The 27,314-nt window shown below is 36.8% G+C and overlaps 1 protein-coding gene across 3 annotated transcripts; it reads left to right on the forward strand.

Moving 5' to 3' along the window:
• The first annotated feature begins 5,651 nt into the window (after positions 1-5,651).
• Positions 5,652-22,698, forward strand: LOC131821710 (putative P2Y purinoceptor 10). 3 transcript variants are annotated; one of them, XM_059157986.1, is made up of 3 exons: positions 5,705-5,786; positions 15,931-16,108; positions 21,143-22,698. In XM_059157986.1, exon 3 carries the CDS (start codon positions 21,192-21,194, stop codon positions 22,167-22,169), a length of 978 nt encoding a protein of 325 aa, XP_059013969.1. In that variant the 5' UTR covers positions 5,705-5,786; positions 15,931-16,108; positions 21,143-21,191; the 3' UTR covers positions 22,170-22,698. The 3 variants fall into 3 exon arrangements, with proteins under 3 accessions (XP_059013967.1, XP_059013968.1, XP_059013969.1); XM_059157984.1 differs by lacking the exon at positions 15,931-16,108 and having other exon boundaries at positions 5,652-5,786; positions 21,140-22,698; XM_059157985.1 differs by lacking the exon at positions 15,931-16,108 and having other exon boundaries at positions 5,652-5,786.
• Positions 22,699-27,314: the final 4,616 nt, after the last annotated feature.

Raw genomic sequence — 27,314 nt, forward strand, 5'->3', positions numbered from 1 at the left:
GATATACTCCAAGATGAACAAATACTTCCCCACCACGCTCCCCGGGTGCATTTCAGATTGCTAATACCATTCTGTACGTCCCCAAGTTGTTTAACTGCCTTCTCACAAATATCAGCACAATGCCTTCTGGGTTTTATCCCAGCCAAGTTTGCTGACCTTTAAACCTCCGGGGTTGAAGCTCGGCTAGTTGCCAGAATTCACGAGTTTCACCCCTTTAGCTTTCCAAAATGATTGCTCTGGGGGATTTATCCTATGTCATTCCCTGTGTGTTAGTCTTTCCCCCTTCTTCACTACTGTGGCTCCCTTCAACCTGCAGGATTTATTACTCTCTAAAACTGTGTCTCAAGAGTTCCTACTTTATTTGATGTGGCTTCTCTACTTTCAGTCATGGTGCCTGTTCTGCCAGTCTTCAGGACAATTTCTGGAGTATTTAGGATGATTTGATAGTTATATAGTTGTATTTGTGAGATGAGGTGAGCCTAGGTTCTGCCTTTCTGCCATCATCTTCCCACTCCACATTCAAAGTAAGTATTGATGGATATGTATTTATTGTCATTTTTTTTTACTTGTTTTGTGATTGTTTTTGTAGCTTTCCTCTGATCCTTTCTTCTTTTGGGTCTTTCTTATTGTTGTTGTTGTTTTTCTTTCTTTAGTGGTATATTTGGATTTCTTTCTCTTTATTCTTTGCATATCTAGTATTGGTTTATGGTTTCCATTAGGTTTATAGATAGTATTTTCTGCATATAGCAATCTATATGAAGTTGATGGCCACTTAAGTTTGAATCCACTCTTTACTTCTCTATTTCTCTTCATGTTTTAGGTATTTGGTGTCATATTTTACTTCTTTTTATTTTTTTCATAACTTGATTTTTATAGAAATATTTATTTTTACAGTTTTTGTGTTTTTTTAACATGTCTTCCCTTCACTTATTGTCTCTTTTCCACTCAAAGAATCCCTTTTGTTATTTATTTTTTTAATAGGCTTCATGCCCAGCATGGATCCCAATGTAGAGCTTGAACTCACTGTGGTGAGATCAAGAGTGGAAGTCTGGAGTCAGATGCACAACCAACTGAGCCACCCAAGCACCACCCTGTTTTATTATTTCTTATAGGGCTGGTTTAGTGGTCATGAACTCATTTATTTGTTTGTTTGGGAAACTCTTTATCCTTCTTATTCTAAATTATAGCATTGCTGGTAGAGTATTCTTGCCTATAGATTTTTTCCTTTCAGCACTTTGAATATAGTATGCCACTCTTTTCTGGGCTGCAAAGTTTCTGCTGAAAAATATGCTCATACACTAATGAGGTTCTGTATATATATATAACTATCTTCTCTCTTGCTTTAAAATTTTTTTCTTTACTATGTATCTTGATGTGGACCTCTTTGGTTTGATTGTGTGTTAGGGGGAATCTCTATGCCTCCTGGATTTCCCAGATTAGGGAATTTTTTAGCTATTATTTCTTCAAATTAATTTTCTGCTCCCTCTTCCAGCTCTTCTTCTGGGATGCCTATAATGTGAATGTTATGGTTGATGGAGTAACTAAATTCTCATAGTTTACTCTCATTTTGCACAATTTTTTGCTTTCATTTTTTTTTTTTTTTTTTGGCTCAAATGCTTTCCATTACTCTGCCTTCCAGGTCATTAATTCATTCATTTGCTTCATCTTGCCTGCTATTTTTCCCATCAAGTGTATTTTTAATTTCCTTCATTGTGTTCTTCATCTGTGTTTGATTCTTTTGATCTCTTTATTAAGAGTCTCACTGATGTCCTCCACTCTTGGTATCTTAGTGATCATTACTTCAAATTTTCTATCACACTTATTACTTACATCTGTTTCACTTAGGTCTCTTGCTGTGGTTTTTGTCCTGTTGTTTCATTTGGGAGATATTTCTCTGTATCCTCATATTGTCTAAATCTCTATGTCTGTTTCTGTGTGTTAAGAAAGTCAACCCCATCTCCTGTTCTTGAAGGTAATGGCTTTATGAATAAGGTGTCCTGCAGTTCTCTGTAGTGCAGTGTCGTCTGTTCCCTGGGATGTAGTGCTTCAAAGATTATCTCCTATGTATGTTGCCTGTGCCTTCCTGCTGAACCCTGGTCACTTTTTCCCTCAATTTAGTTGTCTGAAGAGTCTTTTTTTTGTTTGTTGTGGGCAGTGTTTTGTCCCCGTCTGGGTGAAGCACATTTTAAGAAGGTATGCCCCAGTCTGTTTGCAGAATAAGACCTGCTGCTGCCACTGTCACCAGAAATGAATTTTTACAAAACTCATGGGTTGGGAGACAAATTGTTGGTGGGGTTTATGCAGTTTTTTGAGGGAAGGAACCTGCAGCACTGGGACTGAGGCAAAAGTGACTGGCAAGGACAGATCTGCTGAAGCATGGGGGCATGGAACTTGCTGTAAGCAAATTAGGTAGAGTTTGTTGACTTTGAGCTTGTTCTCTCAGGTGACTGTGGGTTTATGCTGAAGTGCAGAGGAGGGAAATGTCATTTCCCAGCTACTTTGTTCCTGAAAGGGTTTTTCATGATCCCTGCCTTTCTGGGCCATACTGAGATGAGTAAATAACTCTCCTGTCTGTCTGCCTCTGGAGTTTTTCAAACTCTGCTTTAAGGCTCTATCTCCTCTGGCTGTTTTTTGTGCTCTCTCTTTAGAGTTGGGACTCAGCTTCCTAATGCCCTCCAGGTTCATCCAGAGTTAATCCTGATAACTTTTAATGTTCTAGATTTTAATTCCTGCTTCAGAATTCATGAAATTTGGCCCCTCTCACCCTATTGTTTTCAAGACTAAATATTTTGGGTATTTGTCTTCCCCATGCACACTCCCCAGTGGGATAGTGTGTTTCTCACCCTTCTCTGTGTCACCGGGTTCCTACTGAGCATGGACTGCCATGATTGATTTCACTCCCAAACCACATCTTCACTCTTCTTAACTTTTTTGATGTGGCCCCTTCTCTACCTTTTGTAGAATTTTTTTTCCTGCCAATTTTTGCATCATTTTCTGGGTTATATACACAAATGTGAGTGATATCTAGTTGTATCCATGGGATAAGGTGAGCTTAGGATCCACCTACTCTGCTATCTCCCCCATTATCTCCTCTCCAGATATGGGAAACTGTTGAATACTGCTTATCTAAATCAATTAATATTCACTAGTTGTAACACAAAAGGAATTGAAATAACATCCACTCTTTTTAAAAAATTATTTGTTTCACTATTGTTCCAGGAAGGATTGAAAATGATTTAAAATGATGCATACTATAGCAAGATAATATAAATAAATGGTAGGTGTAAAATAATAAAGAGAAAATGAACAAGGGAATTAAGACAAAGCCATGAAAGATGATAATAAAAATTATCATAAAAAGATCTCCAAATTTGCTCCCAGTAGACTGTAAATTAGTTCCAGTGTTTTCAGCAGACTATATTAAAAAAAAAGACATATATGACCAATTATTAGTATCCATAAGAATCAAATTAAATCAAACCAATTGGTTGGGAAATATTTAGTTCTTCATAATATTAAAATCAGGTAGTAGTCTTGTGTCCTCCTAAAAAACATAGTATATTTTCATGAATAATGTCCTTAAGGATAGCTATCACTCCTGATCTACTCATATTATTAAATAATACCCTAAGCCTTTAAAGCACTAACTCATAAATTTACCCCAGCCTAGGGAAGATATTATGTATCACTTAAACATAAACTTTGAGGGGATATATATAAAGAAGAGGGGAGCTCAGAACCATGGCAAAATATGAAATATATACTATTTTTTAGTCTCTTATCACTGAATATTTATTACTTTGAGTTGATATTGTTATTAAATAACCAAAAACTTTCTTCTAAAAGTTAATTGGAGATATTTCAATTATCAGCTTTTTTGGTTTATCCTCAGATTTACTCCTTTTAATTAATACTCAAAGCTTTATCTCAGTTGTATTTGTCTTTGCCTAAACTGGGTCACTGACTTCTGAGCAACTTTCTGTTCCCTTTTTAGGACCAATGAAAAGAGAGATACTTGCATGCAAAAGAGAAATGAGGTAAGCTGGCTGGTTTTCTCAGCAATGTTAAGTTTTTTACTGTGAAATGAAGGCGGGAGGTGACAATAGCTAATTATCAGAAAAGGGATCTTTTTCTCTTACTGTCTCAGGGTTTGGCTTTAAAGCTCAACAAGTCTGGAACTTTCTTTGTCCAGAAAATAATCAGACCTCAGGAAAACTGGCTCACACTGTAGGCTCAAATTCACAAAGAATGGATTTTTTTTATGAGGAAGCCAACTTAATAATTTATACTGAGAAACAGAACTGCCAAGAGGACTGAAATGTGTGTTGGACTGTCAGTGTATTCTTTTAGTTGGAGAAGTCAGAAAACTAAATTAACAACAGGTTCAAGCTGGGTAAATATATGAAGTCAGAATTAAGAAGGGAATTGCAAGGTTAAGCATATTTCATTTGATATACCTCAGCCAGGATAGGTATCCTTTCCTTTTGACAGTCCTCACAAGTCATGGTATTTTCATAAAGCAGTTCAATTATTAGTTTCTAGTGCTGAAAGTGTATCTTTTCTAACTTTTAATAACCTTAAAATTTATATTAGAAATCTCTGAGTGTTAGTCATGGTTTCATCTAGTTCTTGAATGGTTCTGGTTTTATAAGGAGAGTTTGCTGCAGATCTAGTTTGACAAAATGTCTAGTCTACAAAAATGTTGTCATCCACTTTTTAAAATTTATTTTAATCTATAAATTAAAGTACTACTTTTCGACTTAACCCACTGTACTTTCTTGTTTTCTCTTTGCTATGGTTATTACCCAGAAGGCTCTTTGCAACTCTTGGCCCTGGGTTCTGAATGTGGTTCTCTTACATGTAAACAGAGGTTTGTATGCTTTGCAAGTCTTGTTTTTTTCATAACTACTTTCAGACTTGGAACATTATAATCCACAGGTGTATATTTTTTTATTTATTTGCATACTTACGAAGCCCCATAAACATTATACATGAAGACCACAATCTTAGTACACTGAGAAAGATTCTGTAATCAGCAATATTTATTTATTTATTTATTCATGCATTTAGTTTTTTTCATTCATTACTTCACTTATTCATTCAATAAACACAAAAAGTCTTTGTGCTAGACTAATTGGGAATACAGATAAGAGTCAAAAATGATCTTTGCCCTCAATCAGTTTGTAGTATACACAGGGGATAAACCATCAACAAAAATAACTAACATACACATTAAATTATGGGATTAGAGGTTGAGGGAAGAGCCTTCATGGTGAGGGAAGAATGTAGCAAAGGTGGTTTTACTGCTGTTAATTCTGTCTTAGATTTTTGAGGTTTCCTCACACTGTGACCTCAGGCTTGAAGAAGTTGCAACTTTCTTGTTCTAAAGTAAACTCTCTTCATATTTCGCCTCAAAATTCTATCTTTCCATAGAGATTCTAGTGTGCCAGATAGACAGGGATATTTTGGTGGAAGGAGATAAGGTGAAGAACAGTGAAGAAGGCTAGTATGCAGTTATTATATGATTTTGCACAAACTTGGGCTCCATTTCCTTTGAATTTCTCTGTACAAATGAAATAAAACTTCAGTACTGTCATCTGCTCAAGGGACTTACCTTTGGTTTGTGCAAATAAGGTTTCTGTGGTGAGACACCAAATGAACTCAACTTCCTCTTTCAACAACAAATTTGTCAGTTATCAGCAGGATCTGTGCCACCCAGAGTTAAGCTCTTTCACCCTCAGCTCCCTGCAAAGAAACAAGAGTGCTAATCCTGACAAGGCTCCAGGGTAAGTTATAGACCAGTATCTGGGAATTGATTGTTCAATGTGGGAAGACTGGTGGGGGCATGAAGATCCAGGATCGAGGAAGATGTGAGACCATTGACCAAATTTAAAATGGTCCCTGGTTTCTCTTTTCAGACTTCTTATAGCAGGATCAATGCTGATTGCCCTTGACTCTAACTAGAGTACAACAAAGTCAGTTAATGCCATTAGTCACTGCCATTACTCAAGGAGCATAGAGTATGCCATGCAGCTCACTTTTTGATGAGGGCTCTTTGTTTCTCCATCAACCCGGGAAGATAGCAAAAAATGTTAATAATAAACAAATACAGTTTTGTGAGATTTATTGGGACAACTTGGCATATTCAGCCAGAAAAAGAGTATTATGAATTTTTTCTCTCTATAATTTATCTAGTTTCATAATGAAGGAAAAGTTTGTGTATAAGCTTCTTGGCTTGGTAAGTTTAGTTTTTACATATACAGAAATAGTAAGTTCTTTTAGGGTAAAAGGAATCCGAACACAGATTTTGGAGTTGAAAGAGCTCTTAGAGATTCAAATCCAGCACAATACAGATGGGGAAATTGAGAGTCAATGAAGTAAAGACACTTGATTTCAGACCAATGTGAAAGTAAAGACAAATGATTTAAGAGTGTGTTCAGAGGTGTTTCTTGATCTTTTATAAGTTGCTTTGTTGACCCAAGTTTAGCCCTACTGGTTAGCAAAGCCCTAGAGAGGCACCTATCTTTCAAGTGATTATTTTTCTTATTACTCTGAGTACTAGCAACCTCTCTGGTTATGAGTCAAGATGACCGAGTCAAAAGGAAACTTCTGTTGGGGAATCCTTAAAGGTGGGCTGTGCTGTGCCTATTGGTACCAAGATGATTCTGAATAAAACAATAAGCTTTGTTGTAATTTTGGTGGGGAGTAGTCACACTCCCAAAGATCCTACCAGTGGAGAAATTTTTATTTTGATTGCTTAAATGGATGCAGGATGTCATGGCGATTTCTATTAATTAAGGAGTTTATCACTTATTGGTTGTGACACAGTAAAATTATTCACTGCTGAAGTAGGTGGTATGTTGATATACGGAGGTGGGAAATGACTGAATTGTACCAAGAATCAAGTAATGCATTCAGGTAATTGTCTTTGCATACAAAGGTTGAACATAGGTCCTTTTTAGTTAAAATCAGTTCCTATTGAAACTTAACCAGGGAAGTCATTGAGTTCATGTTGTACAGATTGCTCAAACCCTGGCAGTGGTGGAGCATAAGGCTAAAAAATGAGTAAGCCTACTTCTGGGAGATTTGGGGTGGCTTTTCATGGCCAGTTGTGTTTAAGGTAAGTCAACTGATATCCTAATAGGGCAGTTTCTACCCTTCAGGCACAGTTCAAGCAAAGAGAGCAGAGCTGTCTGTTGTGAAACCATTCTAAGAGTTCCAATAGTCAGGGCAATGACTGGTAGAGAGTCTGTGATTTATTATAAAACTTTTGGTCAAGAAGTCTGCTTACATCCAGATTCCTTTTACAAAGAAGTTTTTCACCTAGTATTGGTTTGTATGTATCACAGGCAGAGTAATGAAGTACATGGATCAATAAACACAGAATCAAAAATTTTTCTGTCCTAGTTCAAGTTTTGCTAGCAGCTCACTGTATAGCCTTTGGTAAGTTGTTTTATTTTTGTAGATCTCCATATTCTTAACTGTAATAAGTGGGACAGTTAGAATAGTCTTTACTTTTCTTTGTAACAATGCAGTGACTCGACTGTGGGCTCCTAGGACCTGAGAAGAGTTATGTATCATTAAGCAGTAAGTAATAGGGCTATAACATGAAAATATAACCAGAGGGAACTTTCTGGAAATATAATCTAGATCATAAGTGGAACCCAGTAAACTTTGTCGAGGCCATTATATTTCTTTCAGAATAATGTTATCATGATGACTTAACTTTTAGATCACAGACAAGTTTTTTTTTTTTTTTGTAAGTAATTTCCTTTTTTTAAAATGAAAAACACAAACAACAAGCAAGGGAAATAGCTCTGAAATCTGATTTCCACAATGACATTGTCACCCAATCACTATTTCTCAATCTTTTAAAACCAGAGTTCCCTTTGAGAGACCTAAAAATGTCACTACAAGGTTATTGTGGACTTGCTTCCCTAGGAACCAGACCCGGAATTCCCTGAAAAACTTACCCATTACATTGACATTTTCTGAGAACTATGTGTGAAACAACTACAAAGATTTTATAGATCTGTACTTTCAATAGTTTCTATTATAGGAACAATGATTTTGATTCCCAAATATATTTACTATAATAAAGAATATTCTTTTTTCAAATAACACATCCTTTCCAGGCTTCCACTTTAAGAATTATTTTAGCCATCTCTCACAACTATACATTTTGGGGGATTTTCTAAACCCAGAGAAGTACAGGATCCAACCAAAAACCTATGGAGATTACTTTCTGTACAAGTAAAGGGGAAATGAGCTAACATTTATTTAATGTCACTGTATACCAGACATGAAAATAGGTCATTTTTTGTACATTTTCCATTTAATCTTTACAGCAATCTATGTTGCAAAGACTATGATCTTACTTTTATAAATGAGGAAACTGAAGCCCAGAGATATGAAAAAGTTGCTTCAGGCTAGTCAGCTGATAAATGAGTTAAGATATGACCCCAGTACTGCCTAAAGAACCTGATTCTTTCCACCTCCAAAATACTGCCCCAACTGCAAAAATGGTATCTAATTAGGCCTCTTTCCTAAATGATTAAAAATCTAATAAAGATGCATGCAGGGAAATTAAATTCAAGCATTTAAGATTTTGTTTGTGAACAGTATAATTTCTTTAACTCATTTTTGGGAGAAAAATAATTTTCACTTCCTCTAATTTATAGAAAAAATGTCTAGACTTACAGAGTATATCCAAATCTTAGCATTTCTAATATCAAGTAAGTGATTTAGAGTTTATTCTAATCAATTCAGGAAATAACAGAGTTCCAAATTCCAGTTGTTCTTTTTTGGCTGTGATTGTGAGTGATTGAATGAAGGACACCATGTTCATGGTGAGATTGGCTTAGGTAATACATGTGAGAATTTCATGGCTTAAAGAAAAAAAATGTTCAAGTAAAACAAATCAAGTTAGGTTTCCAAATGGCTTGTAAAAGCTGTCCCGTGGAGAGTGGGAGGGCACCCCTCAGAAAACTTTCCATATTGATTTTCCCCTCTCCTCCAAAGATGACAACCCCACATACTGCCCTATTATCAAAGAAAATAAGAGAAGCAAATTTGGTAAACATGTTCACTTCATGTTATTAATGACTTAATGCTGAGGGGTGAAAAGAAGGGGAGGACTGAGAGAGTGAAGATTTGTTGAGTTGTATAGGAAAAGAGCAATCACCTTGATGCCAGTAGCTTAGGTTTCACTCCCCTCACTCTGCCACTTGCTAACCTTATGTCTTTGGGTAAATAAGGTCACACTTTTAGCCTCAGTTTTCTGATCTGTGAGACAGGGATGATATTCTATAGCCTGATTATTCATAATACATACCTTTACTAAAGATTAACAGTAATTATATGTGTAGTAATTGTTTGTAAAGTATAAATCAGTAGATGGGTTGAAATGGTGGTTGCTGCATTAATGATGACCGGGTCAGTGCTGGTAGTATTATTTAGAGGCAGTGTTTGAAAGGGGCCATGCCCATAAAATCATAGCAAGTTAGGGCTGGAAAGGAGTTAAAAATCATCTAGTTCAAACTGTCTTATTTTAATAATGAGGCAAATGAAAACCACACAAGGGAAGAGGTTTAGCAGAACAACACAAAGAACAATCTAATAGTTAACTAGAATCTAAATGTCTTAGCTCCAAATCCAGTACTCTTTTCAATATATCCTACTGCTTTTAAGTCTTCCCCAACCTACAGCAAATATTGAGCTTGCTACTGTTATAAAGAAATTGTCCCAGTACTATGTTCACAGATCTGTTATGGTTTGAGTTCATAGGCAAAACTCCCCCCAAATCCTTGGTTTTGATGCAATACTACCCTGACACTTGGTGGGCAGTCATTTGCCATATATGCAAAGATATAAAATGGCTAGAACTAGAACTGAGAATAGCTTCATCTTTGATGAACACTCTTATCCATAGAAATGCCACTTTAAAATAAATTCTTATTTGTGCAAAAAGTTGTTTGTATCAGAAGAGTTTTAGCATTCTCTGCTCATAAACACCTTATTACAATGGAAATCATAATAGCTGACTTTGAGAAAGAAAGTTAATCCTGCTGAGCCTCCATTTTCTGATCTGTAAAAATAGTATAATATTAATTTCCTCAGAGCTCTTACAAGGATTAAAAGTAATATATGAATAACACTTGGACTAACAGGATGCATGTGGAAACTTCTTGGACTTAACACTTCACTGAAACTTAGAAGTCTGGTACAAATTGCAATGACATGATAATATAATTTCACATTGGTTGTACCTTTGTAAAATCACAGCATTTAGGCATTAGGAAGCAAAGCTACCTTCGGTTAGATGATATTGGTACCTCTCAAGTTTTTGGACTCAGCTCCACTGAGTTAGATTTAAATACATGGCATACTTTTATTTTCTGTGAAAAAATTTAGTTATTTCCATAAAGTTAAAGATTAATGACCATATTCCTACTTAAGATTTTGGGGTTCCTGTTGGATTTTAAATAAAAATCTAGGGTGTCATGCTTTGGAATTCTTAGGCATCCAGATTTATTAGACTCCAGCCTTATTATCCTTGCCTTGACCATATATTCAGTAGCAGAGGAAACTATGACTGTTGATTGTGAGAGTAGCTCATGGTAAAGATATTAGAAGTAAAGCTGCCTAAAGCCCAACCAATATGTGCTTATTCTCCATATTCTTGACTTTGCAAATTAATGTAAACAAACTGAACACTTACCACATCACATGCCTAACCTTCTGCTAAGCAAAGTGAGGAATATAAAAGTCTAAGTCCTCTGTCAGAGAGACTACATTTTATATGGAGGCTATAAGTCTATATAAAAGTACTATATGTGTACAAAGGAGGAGATGTCATAATAGGGTTTCCCAGGGCAAGGAAAAGATGAAAGTTGAGAGAGAACCCTGAGGAAGAGTAAAATATTGGCTTCTGAGACAGGGTCTAGGAAGAATCTTCCCTTTTGGGGTTGGCTTCTGTCATCAGGTCCCTCTTGTAAAAGAAGAGGCATCTCCTACCATGGCCCTGGCCCTTGGTGTAAGCAATAGGTAACCTGGACTGGAATGACCAAGAGGCATTTACTTCTATAAGGGTGGTGTTAGAGGCACATAACATTCTGCTCTTATCTCTACCTAGGTGGCTCACATCTGCAGAGCAAAGGGCTAAAATATATGCTGAGGATGTGGTATTTTCGCAGGTTATAATTTTTCCTGGACATTATTGTCAGTATGGTTTTGGTTAGCTGAGTTGAGTGTACAACAATGAAATTAAGTCCTTGCAATTAATTCCTACATGTGCCAGTTAAAATTAATTCTTTTAAGAGTGTTGTATGTTTAGCCTTGTTCTAGAGTTAGAGAGAAAGAAATAAAGAAATTTAGAGTATGACCTCTGACCTCACAATCCAATGTAGAGAGATCCATATATAGTTAAACAATATGAGTTGTCATAAAGCAGAGTATTTTTTCAGTTAAAGGTATTTACTGAATGACTATGTGCCAGTCATTCTGTTAGATTCTAGTGATTTAAAAATGAGTGAGATGTGTTTTTTGCCTTCAAAGTGCTCACATTTTAGTCAGAAACATGGATATAAACAGAAACATTTGATATAATGCAGTGAGTATATTGTTAAAGGAATTTCTATCGTGACATGGTAGCCCCAACTTGCATTTTTAATACATTATTTTGACAGCAGAGTAGATAATAGATTTTAACAGGGCAGTCTTCAAGGGAAATGGATCAGTTAGTGAGTGTTTCAATAACTCAGAGAGGGAAGAGAGAGTGTGACGGTGAGGGAGGGAGAGAAAACATGGTTAATTAAATGAGAGAGTAGGAGTCTAAGATTATTCTATGAAGTCTGATAGATAGTGGCAGATAAGTAAAATGTCAGGGAATAAGCCATTAAGGTAGGTGATGTTACTCAGCATGAAGATGATGAATAAGAAGAGAAGATGCAGACCCAGGGAAAACAAATATTTAAAGGATGTGAAAAAAAATAAAAGAAACCATGAGAGAAACTCAGTATAAATGGACAAATAGCTAAGAGGTGAATTAAGAAATTCTTGTTTGAAAGCCAAAGGAAGAGAACTTTGCAAAAAGATGGAAGTGGTCAGACTGTGTCCAGGGCAGCTAAGAAGCCCTGCATGATTTAGCAACATGATGGCCACTTGTCACTTTTGCTAACAGTTTCAGTGAGGTTGTAAGGGTATATAAACCACCTTGAAGTGCATAAAGAATAGAGAGTGAAGAAAAGGAAACATTCAGTGTAAACAAGTATTTTGAGTAATGTATAGAATTGTTGATTCACTATATTATACACCAGAAGCTAATATAAAACTGTATGTTAACGATATTGGAAATAAAATTGAAAATTAATAAAAAAATAAGAAGAAACAACAGAAGAAAGTACAAAGACATAGAATAAGATGAATGCACAAGAGAAGAATTATTTTGGAGTTTGGTGAGACTTAATGAAAAAGATCCAACTGAGAAAGGAGAAGAGCATGATGATCTAGAGAAAAGGGAACAATTAATAAAAGAGGATCCCTAGAGAAAAGGGAACAATTAATAAAAGATATGGGAATTCATCTTGAGCAACAGGAAAGGTAGTTGTGTTGAGAAGTAAGAAAGATGTAGCTATACTTAAGATTATTTGTGTTGGGGGTAGACAGTAGATAAAATTAAGTTGCTTCTCACCCAATAACCTAAATTTTTTCTGTGATTTGAGAAGTTAAGACTTTCTGCTGAAGAGTTAGTTGTTGGGAATGCAAACTGGGGCAGCCACTCTGGATAACAGTATGGAGGTTTCTCAAAAAGTTATAAATTGAACTACCATATGACCCAGCGATTGCATTACTGGGAATTTACCCAAAGAATACAAAAATACTAATTCAAAAGGATACATGCATCCAGATATTTACAGCAGCATTATCTACCATTGCCAAATTATAGAAACAGTGCAAACATACATCAACTCATGGATGGATAAAGATGTGATACACACACACACACACACACACACACACACACACAATACACACTATGGGATATTAGTCAGCTATAAAAAAGAATGAAATCTTGCCATTTACAATGACATGGATGGAGCTAGAGAGTATAATACTAAGCAAAATAAATTAGAGAAAGAAATACAGTATGATTTCACTCATATGTTGAATTTAAGAAAGAAAACAAATGAACAAAGGCAACAACAGAGAGACAAATCAAGAAACAGACTCCTAACTATAGAAGACAAAGTGATCGTTACTAGAATGGAGGTGGGTGGGGAGATGAATAAAGTAGACAATGGGGATTAAGGAGTGCACTTTGTGTGATGAGCACTGTGTGTTATATGGAAGTGCTGAATTACTATATTTTACACCTGAAACTAATATTATATTTTATGTTAAATAACTAGAATTTAAATAAAAACTTAAAAAACACTCTGCCAAGAAAGGTGGGGGATGACAGAGTAGGAGAGAAAAAGTTTCAGTGAGTTATAAAGGTGCTGAATGGCCACCATGAAAATGGAAAAACATAATGGAGAAAAAAAATCATAGGCTGGAGATCATAAATTTCTAGTGTTGTCATTCCAAATAAGGCCTAGTATTTTTAATAGGATCATTCAGCAGTTTGGATTGTAAGAAAGAAAATGAATTGTGGACTTGATCTGGGATTAAGGCATTGCTAGTCTGGTACAGCAGAAGAATGATGAACAAGGAAGTTGAGGTTTCATGTGTGAGAGTAGTTGGTTTAACCATTTACTATAGGCTGAGTAAGGGAGGAAGTAGGATAAGGGTGGGTGCTGGGTTGGACCATCAGAATTGGAGGGATTTACATACTCAAAGTCTCTAGGAGTGTATGATGCAAGCTAGTATGGTGAAACTTAATTATAATGTTAGAGAGTCAAGAATTGATGAGGTTTAAGGAAGCTCTACTTTGACCCTGCAATTGCACTACTGGGTATTTACCCCAAAGATACAGATGTAGTGAAAAGAAGGGCCATCTAGGCCCCTATGTTTATAGCAGCAATGGTCATGGTTGCCAAACTGTGGAAAGAACCAAGATGCCCTTCAACAGACGAATGGATAAGGAAGATCTGGTCCATATACACTATGGAGTATTAGGCCTCCATCAGAAAGGATGAATACCCAACTTTTGTAGCAACATGGACGGGACTGAAAGATTATGCTGAGTGAAATAAGTCAAGCAGAGAGAGTCAATTATCAAATGGTTTCACTTATTTGTGGAGCATAACAAATAACATGGAGGACAAGGGGAGATGGAGAGGAGAAGGGAGTTGAGGGAAATTGGAAGGGGAGGTGAACCATGAAAGACTATGGACTCTGAAAAATAATCTGAGGGTTTTGAAGGGGCAGGGGGTGGGAGGTTGGGGGAATCAGGTGGGGGGTATTAGAGAGGGCATGGATTGCATGGAGCACTGGATGTGGTGCAAAAACAATGAATACTGTTATACCGAAAAGAAAAAAAAAAAAAAAAAGAATTGATGAGGTTTGGCAAAGAGTGCAAATTTGAAAAATCCTGTATTAAGGGTAATCTGAAGGAGCTTTGAAAAAGTGCAAAACTGATATCTTTTATAAATTTTCACACATTCTATAACTGAATGTATCTTTGACTCCTCAGTCAAATGGTGTTCCAAACTGGCTATTTTCAAACATGATTTTTACTTGAAATTCTATTATTCCTGCCTTGCCAAGTTTGTTGTTTTTGTTGTTACCTCAACTGTTGCACCAGTAGGGTAACCAACTGTGCTATTTCCTTAGATTTTCATAGTTTTAGCACTAAAAATTCTATATCTCAGGAAACCCCCAGTCTTAGACAAACGAAACTGTCAGTCACTCTACAAACTTCCAGCTGATATAGACTTCCTGTCTCTTGTGTCCCATTTTCTACACTACCCAATTCATCTTCTACACTTCTGCCAGGGTGATTGTTTTAAAACATCAGCATGGTAATATGACATATCTTCCTGGAATCCTTCAATGATTCCCCATAAAACCCTCCATGACTGGGCTGCATCTACTTTTTAAGTTTCTTTTTCATTTTGCTACCTTCTCCCATTCTTACTTCTCATTCCATCTTCCCCAGCATCTCACTCTGTTTTCCAGCTATACTAGAACACCTGCTGTTGCTTTCTATAGATCATTTGTTAACCTCAGGATATTTGAATGCTGTCTATTCATTGCTGACATTCTTCTACTATTTCTTCTCTTGTATCCTGCCCACCCAAACTGCTTGTTGAAAATGGATTTACCTTTAAGTTGAACTTCCAATCCTCCTCTTTTGTGCAGTATTAATTTCTACTCCCATAGAAACTTCATTATCTCTTTCATAGCAGGTTTGAAAAATCTGTTATGGGTAATTTTTCTTATATCTATCTCTCTTAAAAAACTATAAACATTTTGAGGACAACAATCAGGCATTATCCTTCTATGAAATTTCCCACCTCACTCCAACATTCTTAGCAATCAACATACTAGATGCATGTAGCATACTTTTAATTTGCTGTATGAAATCATAATCCACTGAATCCCAGATGAATGGCATTGGTGATACTCAGTGCAGGTTTCCTTGAAAAGATGAAACTTGACCAAAACTTTAAAGGGTTATTAGGGGGGCACCTGGGTAGCTCAGTAACTTAAAGCCTCTGCCTTCGGCTCAGGTCATGATCCCAGGGTCCTGGGATCAAGCCCCACATCGGGGGGGGGGGGGGTCTCTGCTCAGCAGGGAGCCTGCTTCCTCCTCTCTCCCTCCGCCTGCCTGTCTGCCTACTTGAGATCTCTGTCTGTCAAAAAAATAAAATCTTTAAAAAAAAAAGGTTTTTTAGGATTTAAATTTATACTTCAGGCAAAGTAAGTTAACTTTATCTCTTCCTCAGGCACCATTTCTATTTTTTCTTTCCAACCCTGTCCCTACAGGGACCAATAAGAAAATGCAGATGACTTGGAACAAGTGCCATTTCTTCTGGATTGAGGTGCTCTATATTTCAGAATTTAATAGAAGCAGACTGACATTGCAAAAAGAGCATTAAGAGGCCCACAATTCCGACTCCTGGTCTTATTTCAATCATGTTATTCCTAGGTGACCTTGAACAAGGTATTTAATTGTTCATGAATGCATCTCTTTGTCAATTAAACACTATGGTGGGGTAGTTACTGGTATTGTCTCACTTACCTTAGAGGGATGATGCTATGATAATATGAGGATTTCTTATCACTTATGCCATTTACCATGGTTCTTGTCATGCACTGATTATGATGTTGGAGATTTTAAAAGTATTTCCCCCACCAGACCAGAAGCTTCTCAGGGACAGAGATTATGGCAGATAGTTCTGTATTTGCTACAGGGCCTACCCTAGCACAGAGTTTATAAGATTGCATGTATTAAATATATGTTGATTAAGGCAGCCAGAGTCCTCAAAAAGCCAGGGGAAATAAAAACCTAAATAGAGTTATCTTTTCCTTTATGCTTACTTTTAATGTATGGAGAGCTTTGGTGACTAGAGATGGAACATTTTCACTCTCCTTTCAGTTCCTATGCATGGGCAAGTAAGAAGTTATTTGCTGATGAGATGAAGCAGTTTTACCCTCTGCAGAATGGCAGCCAAGAAAAATAAAGGGTTGAGTGCTCTTAGAAGTAGACAATAAGGACTAACTTCTTCATGAAGTCCAGATAATAGTCTTAATGATACTCTGAGACTTTGAATGGTGCTAGTTTCTACCCATAGGATATATCTGACCGCTTGTTATTTCTAAATTAATTATTTTGCATTTTTCTCAAGCTCTACAGGTATGAATTCTCTAAGTTGAAAAGGGTAGGTGTAAGGAATACTGATGATAATAACGCAAATAAGGAGACAACATCATAGGGAAATAGAAAGCAGAAGCAATGTATTAGGTAACACATCCAAGTTTGCATTTTTGTTTAATGCTTCCAAACAGGGACTTTAAACTACTGCCAATCCATCACGCAAATTCTCCATGAGTGATTCTTAAGTAGCCGGCTGTCCTAGCTATATGGTGATTAACATAACATATCTTGTTTTGACACGAATGAATCTAATGGCACAATGGGTGAAAAATCCAACAGACAAGTAAACACACATTTAAATTATAAATGTTGATGCTATGAAGGAAGGGACAGAGCATGAGAATATATAATGATGTGCAGGTTTACCTAGATAGCACTGGTAGTGAAGGTCTTTCTGACCTGCAAACTGAGATTAAAAGGAACCAGACATGTGAAGACCTGGGGGGAGATAACTCCAGACAGAGAAAAAATGTGCAGAGACCTTCACCAGGAAAAAATATTAGCTTGGTCTAGAAACTGAAAACATCTCAGTGTAGTTGAAACATAGAGAATGAGGAAGAAAATGGAATGGAATGAAGTGATGTTGAAGGACACAGGAGACATGGTGAAAAGTTTGGCCTTCATATAATAGAGGGCCAGCAAAGGATTTTAGGGAGGAGAATAATAAACTTTTCAAAGAAAGTTTATTTGGGCTACAGTATAGAAAGTGTTAGAAAGAGTTAATAAGTGCCACAACAAAAGTAAGAAAGTATGGAAACAAGCATAGACTCCAATTCCAACATACTACCTCTACACAAAGCAAGTTTTGTGACTTTGCTGCAACTTATTTAATTTTTTTTGTCTCAGTTTCCTCACCAGTGATATGGAGATAATCATAGCACCGCTATGAGGATTAATGAGATAATACATGAAGCGTGCTTAGCCTGTAAATAAATGGTAGCCCTCAATAAATGGTAGTGAAAATTAATGTTAGTGCTAGACACAGTATGGGGAATGGACTGCAGAGGTTATGACTGGAGTGTGGGGAGTATGGTAAATCAATCTGTTTCAGTAGTCAAGAAGAAAGGTGATGGTGGCCTATGTTAGGATGACAGCAGTAGAAATATATTTGGATTGGAGAGATATTTCAAAGGAAGAACCACCTGGTTTCTGACTGGATATGGAAGAAATGTAGTGATAGGGGTTAGCTAAATCCCCACTTTTCAGCTTGAGTGTCTGGGAGGAGAGTCATGACACTTACTGAGAAGGGAGATCAGACTCAGGAGTGAGTCACCAATCTTACACATTTTTTGAGACAGGAACCAAAGATGTATCTAGGTTGAAGGGGAGAAAAATTGGCAACATAGGTGGCACAAGCCAACTAGAAATAGTCAACAACAGAGAGAGAAACAGTGGCAGAAGCAAAGAAAGAGAAGGAAGGTACTCCAACCTTAGCCCTTCTATTCAGTATTTTTCTATTAGTGGCTTCTTAGGTTGTTCTCCTTTCTTAAATTTCAGAAATGTCACAGATTTTCCACAGCAAGCTAAATATTTCCTGAGAGAGCTTATATTTCTTTTTTTATTATGTTATGTTAATCACCATACAGTAAGTACATCATTAGTTTTTGATGTAGTGTCCCATGATTGTTTGTGTATAACACCCAGGGCTCCATGAGGTTTATATTTCTTCCCTACCCAAACCAAATTCCCCGAGCTTCACCCTACAATGGGAATTTTACATTTAATTGTCACAAAATTTGGCACCAGATTTGGCAAAACCTTCCTATCTTCCTTTCAGTCTGGAGAAGAGATTTTGGAAAGTGGACCATGCAAATCTCTAAGATCGCAATAAACTGTGAATTGCAGAGACATAACCTCCCCACTGCCCCACCCACTCAAAAGGTCTGAACTTGATTTCTAGCTTGCTGTTCTGGCTTAATTGGTTTCTGTTATTTAACACATGGGTGTGGATGGAACATCTCTCTTTAGTAAGTGAAACTTTCTACACCAGTGAATCAGGAACAAATACTCATGTCTGTACAGTACAAAAGTGGAAGTGTTATTTGGGTGGGTGTGAGTTGTTCTCAGGTCTTGGAATTGTAGTGCACTTGATGAATCTTTCCTTGGTTTCTCACAGTTTTTGCATGGATAATAGATAATAGTAGAAAAATGTCAAAAATGTCAATAATGAAGTGGGTGTTGAGGAGCGATGGGTGATATTCGTGGGGACAGGTATTTGGTTATATTATAATAACCTAACTAGAGTAATTCTAGTGTTATAATATTATAAGCTCCTACTATGGGATTAGAAATGTTCTTTTATAATGTGCCCCCAGATGACATGAGCCTCATTCTATTAAGTAGTCCCTCCTAAGCGGAGAGAAGAAAGTGGTGTAGTGGAAATCTCATAGACTTTGGAGAAAATAAGGGATAATAATATATCTCATTTTTACTATTTTCTAGGTTTGTTACCCCAGAAAATTAACTGCCTCTCTCTGAACCTCAGTTACCTCATCTGCAATATAAAAGTAATAATAGTAGTACCTGCTTCTGATGATGGCTATAAAATGAAATTAGATAATGCAAGTTAGAAAGTGAAAACTTTCATTGCAGATTCTGGGGTACATTGCTGATAGTCACACCATGATAATTATTTATTATTTTCACTTGTGAACAACCCTTCACCTTCTATTCAAAGTTATACATACATAAGCAAGATGACTGCATGACTTTTTAGGATATATCACAAGTCAAGTAGCAAGGATGAAATATTAGGGGAGACAAAGTGAAAGTACCCTTTAGAATAATGGTAGTTCACAATGTTGACATTTTTATATGTGAACTAATCATTTGGGGTTCTGCTTTTAATCCACATTTCTATTTCCTGGAATAGGACTTAAAACGTGATACAGGAAGTCATTCTGTTACTTATGAGGAGAATCTAAAAGCAAAACACTCCTTTGTTTTGTAAATGTACTTAAAACAAAATAAAACAGAAGAGAAACAATGAAGACAACAAAAATGTTATTTAACCTAAGAAACAACTTCACTACTGTATACCAGTTCTAGCCCTAAATTCAGTAATCATGCTTGCAATATAAACAGAAGCTAAGTTTGTAAAAATTTGTTTTGGGGAGGAAAACAAATGAAGAGAAGGGTGTTTATAAGGATTAGGTATCTTCTACTCCCATTTGAAGTCCCAGATCTTCTGTTTTGTAGCTTTGTGGCCTTAATAAGCCTCCCTTTTGGCCTTACTTCTATGTATTATATGAAGGCTGGATTAAATGATCTTTTAAATGTTCTTTCCAATCTAAAAGTCTACAAGAGTGTTAAACTAAAATAATAAAGTTGTTGCTCTCTTTTATTTGCAGGCAACCTGCGTAAATCTATGACCAGGACTTGAGAAGCCCTAAAGATTACTTTATATTCCCCATGTCCCATATTTATTACATAATAAAAAACGCACTAAAACATAAAATAAGATTAAGGACATTCACATTTTTTTCTTCTTATGATGACTATTTTAATGAAAAAAATGTATTAAGCTTTAAATTGTTTCCAAAAATGATTTTGTGGCCTATTTTACTGTTTCCCTAATCAATGTTTACTGTGTCCATTGGATAATCTACTATGTCCATGATGTCATACCAGTACAGAATTCTTAGCAAGAAAATTAGTCTCTTCCTTTTCAGATCACTAAAGGGAATTCCTAGTTCAAATTCTGAATTTGTGTATTAATGATCCTTTTCATGTAAATTGGAAAAAGACCTAAGCCAAGAGAGAATGACAATGTGCACGAGAACCACTTATGCTATTGTGATAAAATGTTAAGAAGATAGGGGTCCCAAGTCCTGAAACTCAACTAGCATACTAGCAATGTAGGCTAAAGATGCAGGGTCATTTTTCAAGTGCTGTAGTACCAAGGTAGGAAGTCAGAACCCAAAAGAGAAGAAAGGGGATGTAAAAGGTAAGGTTGGATTTCTATCATTGCAAGTGTTCATGAACAGGGTTTGGGGCAGGAAAAATTTGGGTGCAAAAGGAACAGACTGAAGTGCCATACCCTTTTTGTTGTGGTAAGAAAAAGAAACTAAGTATTTTAGGACATCCTTGCCTATATGACACAACTTAGACAATTTGGGAGGGCAGTTTGAAGACAGCCCCATGGTTTCCTGATTCATTAGGTGACCTTTGATCAGTAGATATTCTTTAAGCATCTGTCAATTCATCTGAACACAGGTCTTTTTTAAATCTAATAATCTGCCGCTTCAAGTATAAAAAGGAATCTGGATTTGGCTATAGAACTGTTTAGTCATTATACTCTTTTTTTCTTTGATCAAGCAGGAATTATAACTCCACTGCTTACCTTGATGAGTATACTGAAATATTCAAGATGGATAGCAACAGTACCAGCAATGACTGCAGTGCTACTAATGTGACATTTCAGAACTCCCTCTATGCAGGCACCTACATCCTCATATTCATCCCTGGTCTTCTGGCCAACAGTGCAGCTTTGTGGGTTCTGTGCCGCTTCATCAGCAAAAAAAATAAAGCCATCATTTTCATGATCAACCTCTCCGTGGCTGATCTTGCTCATGTACTGTCCTTACCCCTCCGGATTTACTATTATATCAGCCACCACTGGCCCTTCCAGAAGGCCCTTTGCCTACTGTGCTTCTACCTGAAATATCTCAACATGTATGCAAGCATTTGTTTCCTGACGTGCATCAGCCTTCAGAGATGTTTCTTTCTCCTCAAGCCCTTTAGGGCCAGAAACTGGAAACGTAGGTATGATGTGGGCATCAGTGCTGCCATCTGGATCATCGTGGGAACTGCCTGCTTGCCATTTCCCCTTCTGAGAAGCACCTACTTAGGCAACAAAACTGAGTCCTGTTTTGCTGATCTTGGTTATAAGAAAATGAATGCAGTGGCTTTGGTTGGAATGATTACAGTTGCTGAGCTGGCAGGATTTGTTGTCCCAGTGGTTATCATCGCATGGTGTACTTGGAAAACTATTATATCCCTGAGACAGCCACCAGTGGCTTTCCAAGGAATCAGTGAGCGGCAGAAAGCACTGCGGATGGTTTTTATGTGTGCTGCAGTCTTTTTCATCTGCTTCACTCCTTACCATATTAACTTTATTTTTTACACTATGGTGAAGGAAACCATCATTAGTAGTTGTCCCATTGTCCAAAGCACACTTTATTTCCACCCTTTTTGTCTGTGCCTTGCCAGTCTCTGCTGTCTTTTGGATCCAATTCTCTATTATTTCATGGCCTCAGAGTTCCGTGACCAGCTATCTCGCCATGGAAGCTCTGTGATCCGTTCCCGCCTTATGAGCAGAGAGAGTGGTTCATCAATGGTTAGCTAAACATAAAATAACTCTTCAGTTATGAATTTAACTATGTTTCCTAGCTTTTCCCAAAGGCCAGAATAACCAGACAATTTGTTTAATGGAAATTTATGAACAATGGAAGTCTTGTTGTATAATAGTTGTGGTCACAGGGATGTAATGGGGATGACGGTGTGTAAGAAATGTGGGAGAGGTAGGGAAAATAGAATTTGCCAGTTTTCTCTTTGAAATTCAAGATACTTTCTTAAGAGACCTAGCTCAAATTTTACAGATGTTTTCAATCAAAAATTAGATATTTTATCCTAAACATTTTAGTAAATATATTGTTAATACGATGCAATAAATACATAATTCTTTTCCCAAACTGTAAATCTCTTTTATATGAAGACTTTTAATTGTGGATGAGAATAAAATTCTTCAGTTTTTCTAAGAAATAAATGCACAGGTAAGGGGGGAGTGACAACTGAAGTAGTGTATGCATAAATTTCAGGGCCATAAACCTAATACTGAATAAAGGGCATGGAAATTTTTCCATTCACTGAAAATATACTGGATGCCTATTATATTCTGGGTTATCAATTTCTTAGGTACTGTCACAATATAGCAAGCATCTCACCTGACCCTTCTAATAAAATTGTGGAAATTTCCAATACAAATGAGTAAGTAGAACGTCAGAAAGGGAAGTAACTTGCCTGAGGATAAACAGTGGTGAGGTAAAATTAGTTCTGTATATATCTCATATGCTTAAATTGTTCCCTCTATTTGTGTTGTTACTTTTACTAAGTCAACATTAAACTTGAGTTAAATGGTGAAGACACAGGCCAAAGCTAAGCTGCATCAGATTAGGCCATTTCTACACAATTTTCTGGAGATTATGTGAAAAGTCTGGGTTATAGGAATGGCAGATCAAACTTCTGGCTACAGATTATCAAATGATAAATAGTTTTGTTTTGTTTTGTTTTGTAATACTGTCCCAATCTACAGTCTAATGATTAGGGGTATAGGAGACCCACATTGTTCATGATGTCTTACCAAATATATTTTAGGGCTTAATGTCATACAGAACCCATAAATAGATGAAGGAAAGAAGACTATAAAGCTGACAGATGTAGAAGTTCCTTAAGTATTTTGGATATTAACCCTCTAATGGATATTTCATTGCAAATACTTTCTCCCATTCAGTAGGCTGCTTTTTTTGTTTTATTGTTTGTCTCCTTCACTGTGCAAAATCTTTTATTCTGATGTAGTTCAAAGAATTTACTTTTGTTGTTGTTGTTGTTGTTGTTGTTTCTCTTGACTTAGTTGACATATCTAATGTTGCTATGGAGAGGGCTGCAAAAAAAATTGGAGAAATGAACATTCTGTGAAATTTGGATTTTTTTGCAGCTTGCCCAGATTCTTTCTTTTTGAACATTGACAAATTTGTGTTTATTAAGAAAGTTCTGTCAGTAGAGCTCACAGAATTTCATTAGAAATAGAAAACATTATCACATCATAAATGAATGGGAGAAAAACATGAGTCCTTCTGGCAATCTCTTTATCTTCATTTTTCTAGGGGTTATATTCATTATTTCAGAGCCATTATAGAGGATTTGAGTATAGGCACTCCTCAGCTTTTCAATTTGGTATTTATGAAACTCAATACATCGCTTTCAACACTTATGCTTGAAATTTAAATAGCGTGGACACTTTGCATGCAGGAAGGAGAAGGGAAGTGGTTTTCTCGAATAGTCTGGCTGAGGAGAAGGAAGGAGGGAAAACTAAAACAGAGAAATTAAATTAACCCACCTTAAAAGTAAAGCTATTGCTTATAATACAAACTTAAAACTACATTCTGCTTTTAAATAGTAAGTACTTTAGGTGTCATAGTAACTCTTTAGACCAAATACCAAGGCTTTAGGTGCATTACAAATTCAAAATGTAATTACAAGTAAAAGTATGCTATTATCCTCTAAGGCTCTGAAAGAGTTAATTGATCTCCCAGGGTTCAAAATTTACTACTCATGAATATTTAAGATATTTTGAGAATTTTCAATGTATGAAATTGATAAAGCGGAAGGAGAACAACTGGTTTACAGAAACTCACCTTCAAATTGGCTATTATGGGGAAAGGAAATAGCAAAATTCCAGTAGCTATTATTATAGACTAGCAGGTTTCCTGATCAAGGACATATCAAATCTAGAGAATATAGAATATAGAATACTTTTCTATGGGGAAAACAAAGACAAAAATTAAAAACTAAACACTAGCAGAGTGACCCCTTTACATTTGAAAATGAAAGGGAAACCACATGAAAGTGTGTAAGGAAAGCTGATATGCAATCTCATCATAAACTCTTGCCTTGATTCAGTGATCCACAATTGGTGGGTGGGGGGTAGAGGGAGATTCAAAATCTGGAACTTCAAATTGAGGAGCAAAGCGTTTATACCCCATATTGGGCATCCCAGTTTTTAAGACTGATATGTGAGAGACAAACCTCAAAAACATCTGGCTTTGAAGACCAGCAAGCCACAACACCATGAAACCCATGGGGCTGTGGCAAACTGAGAAACAGCTCTTAAAGCCCTCCTTTGCAGTCACCCATTTTAGGGCTCAGTCCAAAGCAGCTCCTTGAAAAGTGCTTAGACTTTATGTGAAAGAGATTGCTTTTTATATTTTAGAACATTGGTGTGAGGGTCAGGTATCTGTTGAAATACTCTTAATACTCTTTAGGACAGAGGCAAGCAGACAACATCTTCCTGCTCTTCCTCACTGCTAAAGTTAGCAGGCACCATTTTTTTTTTTAATTCTTACTTTTTTAAATTCTTACTTTTTAATACTTACTTTATTTTCCTTTCCTTTTTATTTTTATGTTTCCATTTTTCCTTTTTTCCCCCTTTTTACAGAAGTTTCTACCTTTGTATTACTTTACCTCACTGCAGCCAGTGGAAACAACTTTTTAATTCTCCCTCTGTCACACTCCAAAGCACTAATATCTTCTGGAAGAAAACTTCCACACATACCTTGTGCCCAAGTCTTTACATTTGGTGAGCTGACTTTTGTGGCTGTTGCCTAAGGGATGACTCTTGATCACCTGACTCTGGAGACCCATGGGACTGTAACAATTGGAGAGGCAGTTTGTGGTATACTACCACTACCACGGTACTGCACAGGTTGTCAGGTTGAAATACACACTTCGTCTTTCTGAGAAAGAGGACTCTTTGGGTTTGATCTTTACCCTCCCCTGCCTGCTCCAGCTCATTGGTATTTTACATAAAGGAGTTTATACCTTTTCTGGTGCCATGATTTTTGTGGCTGCTGCCAGAGGACACCTCTACATTACCTGACTCTAGTGGCTAGCAGGGCTTACACTCTCTAGTTTCACAGAACTGTACCCAATGGAGGAAATGTTCTTTAACAGCTATTACCCTGAGGGCACAGCAAGGACAACATACCTGAGACCTTAGTCTTTCAGTGAAAGAGGTTTAATTAGCTTATTGTCATAAGCTAACATCAGGTTTCTAATTAAGCATATATCTAAGGCCTGACTATAAACTTTTCTTGAGAACTTAGAGAGTGGCAACATTTTCATACTCTTCTTTTGTCATACTTCAGAGTGCTAGCATCTTCAAGGTGAGTGTTTATATGTTTCTGGTGCCCCAGGTTTTATGTATGGTGCCATGGGTTTTGCAGCTGCCACAAGAGAATAACCCTTGATACCTGGCTCTGGTGGCCAGGGAATCTTGTTTCTGGGCCCCACAGGTCTATAACCACCAGAATGATAATTCTTGGCAGGCTATAACCCCCAAGACTCCGCATATGCAGGCAGCAGACTGGAATACACACCCAGCTATTCTATGAAAGAAACCTACTTTCTTGCCCTTAAACTTCAGTCTTAGGGGCAGGTTTAAGGTTTGGCATACAAATAGGAGCTATAAAGTTGCTCTTTGAAAACATAGGCTGGGGAATATTACCATTGTGCTATCCTTCTACCTCACTACAGCTCATTAGCATCTCCCAGATTAGAACCTATACATTTATGTGGAGGCCTAGTTTTTGTGACTGCTGCTCAGGGAACAACTCTGGCCTGGCTCTGGTATCCTGTGGGGCTCACACTTGCAATTTTACAGGACTGTATATATTTGCATTCTTTAAAAGCTATTGCCTGAGGGCCTGGTTTCTAATCAGACTGAAGCTAGATGCTGATTGAGATCCTCCCCTTTGAGACACTGGTATCTTGGCACACCATCAAGTACTAGGAGTTATTAAAAATAGAATAGGCTGCCTGGACAATAAAAAAGTTTTTATTCTGTTCCATTGATCTATGTGTCTGTTTTTGTGCCAGTACCATGCTGTCTTGATGATGACAACTTTGTAACAGAGCTTGAAGACCGGGATTGTGATGCCACCAACGTTGGCTTTCTTTTTCAATATCCTATTGGCTATTGGAGGTCTTTTCTGGTTCCATATAAATTTTAGAATTATTTGTTCCATTTCTTTGAAAAAGATGGATGGTACTTTGATAGGAATTGCATTAAATGTGTAGATTGCTTTACGTAGCATAGACATTTTCACAATATTTATTCTTCCAATCCAGGAGCATGGAACATTTTTCCATTTCTTTGTGTCTTCCTCAATTTCTTTCATGAGTACTTTATAGTTTTCTGAGTATAGATTCTGTGCCTCTTTGGTTAGGTTTATTCCTAGGTATCTTATGGTTTTGGGTGCAATTGTAAATGGGATTGACTCCTTAATTTCTCTTTCTTCTGTCTTGTTGTTGGTGTAAATAAATGCAACTGATTTCTGTGCATTGTTTTTATATCCTGACACTTTACTGAATTCCTGTACACGTTCTAGAAGTTTTGGAATGGAGTCTTTTGGGTTTTCCACATATAGTATCATATCATCTGCGAAGAGTGATAATTTGACTTCTTCTTTGCTGATTTGGATGCCTTTAATTTCCTTTTGTTGTCTGATTGCTGAGGCTAGGACTTCTAGTACTATGTTGAATAGCAGTGGTGATAATGGACATCCCTGCCGTGTTCCTGACCTTAGCGGAAAAGCTTTCAGTTTTTCTCCATTGAGAATGATATTTGCGGTGGGTTTTTCATAGATGACTTTGATGATATTGAGGTATGTGCTCTCTATCCCTACTATTGAAGAGTTTTGATCATGAAGGGATG

The sequence above is a fragment of the Mustela lutreola genome, chromosome X (genome assembly GCF_030435805.1).
Source record: "Mustela lutreola isolate mMusLut2 chromosome X, mMusLut2.pri, whole genome shotgun sequence".
Classification (NCBI taxonomy): domain Eukaryota; kingdom Metazoa; phylum Chordata; class Mammalia; order Carnivora; family Mustelidae; genus Mustela; species Mustela lutreola.

What these genes read in the sequence shown, in the direction of transcription:
- LOC131821710 (XM_059157984.1), top strand. Translation starts at nt 5,656, where the DNA reads ATGAACTCAACTTCCTCTTTCAACAACAAATTTGTCAGTTATCAGCAG. An exon ending in AATCCTGACAAGGCTCCAGG is followed by an intron (nt 5,787 to 21,139) that starts GTAAGTTATAGA and finishes TCTTTGATCAAG; the next exon opens with CAGGAATTATAACTCCACTG.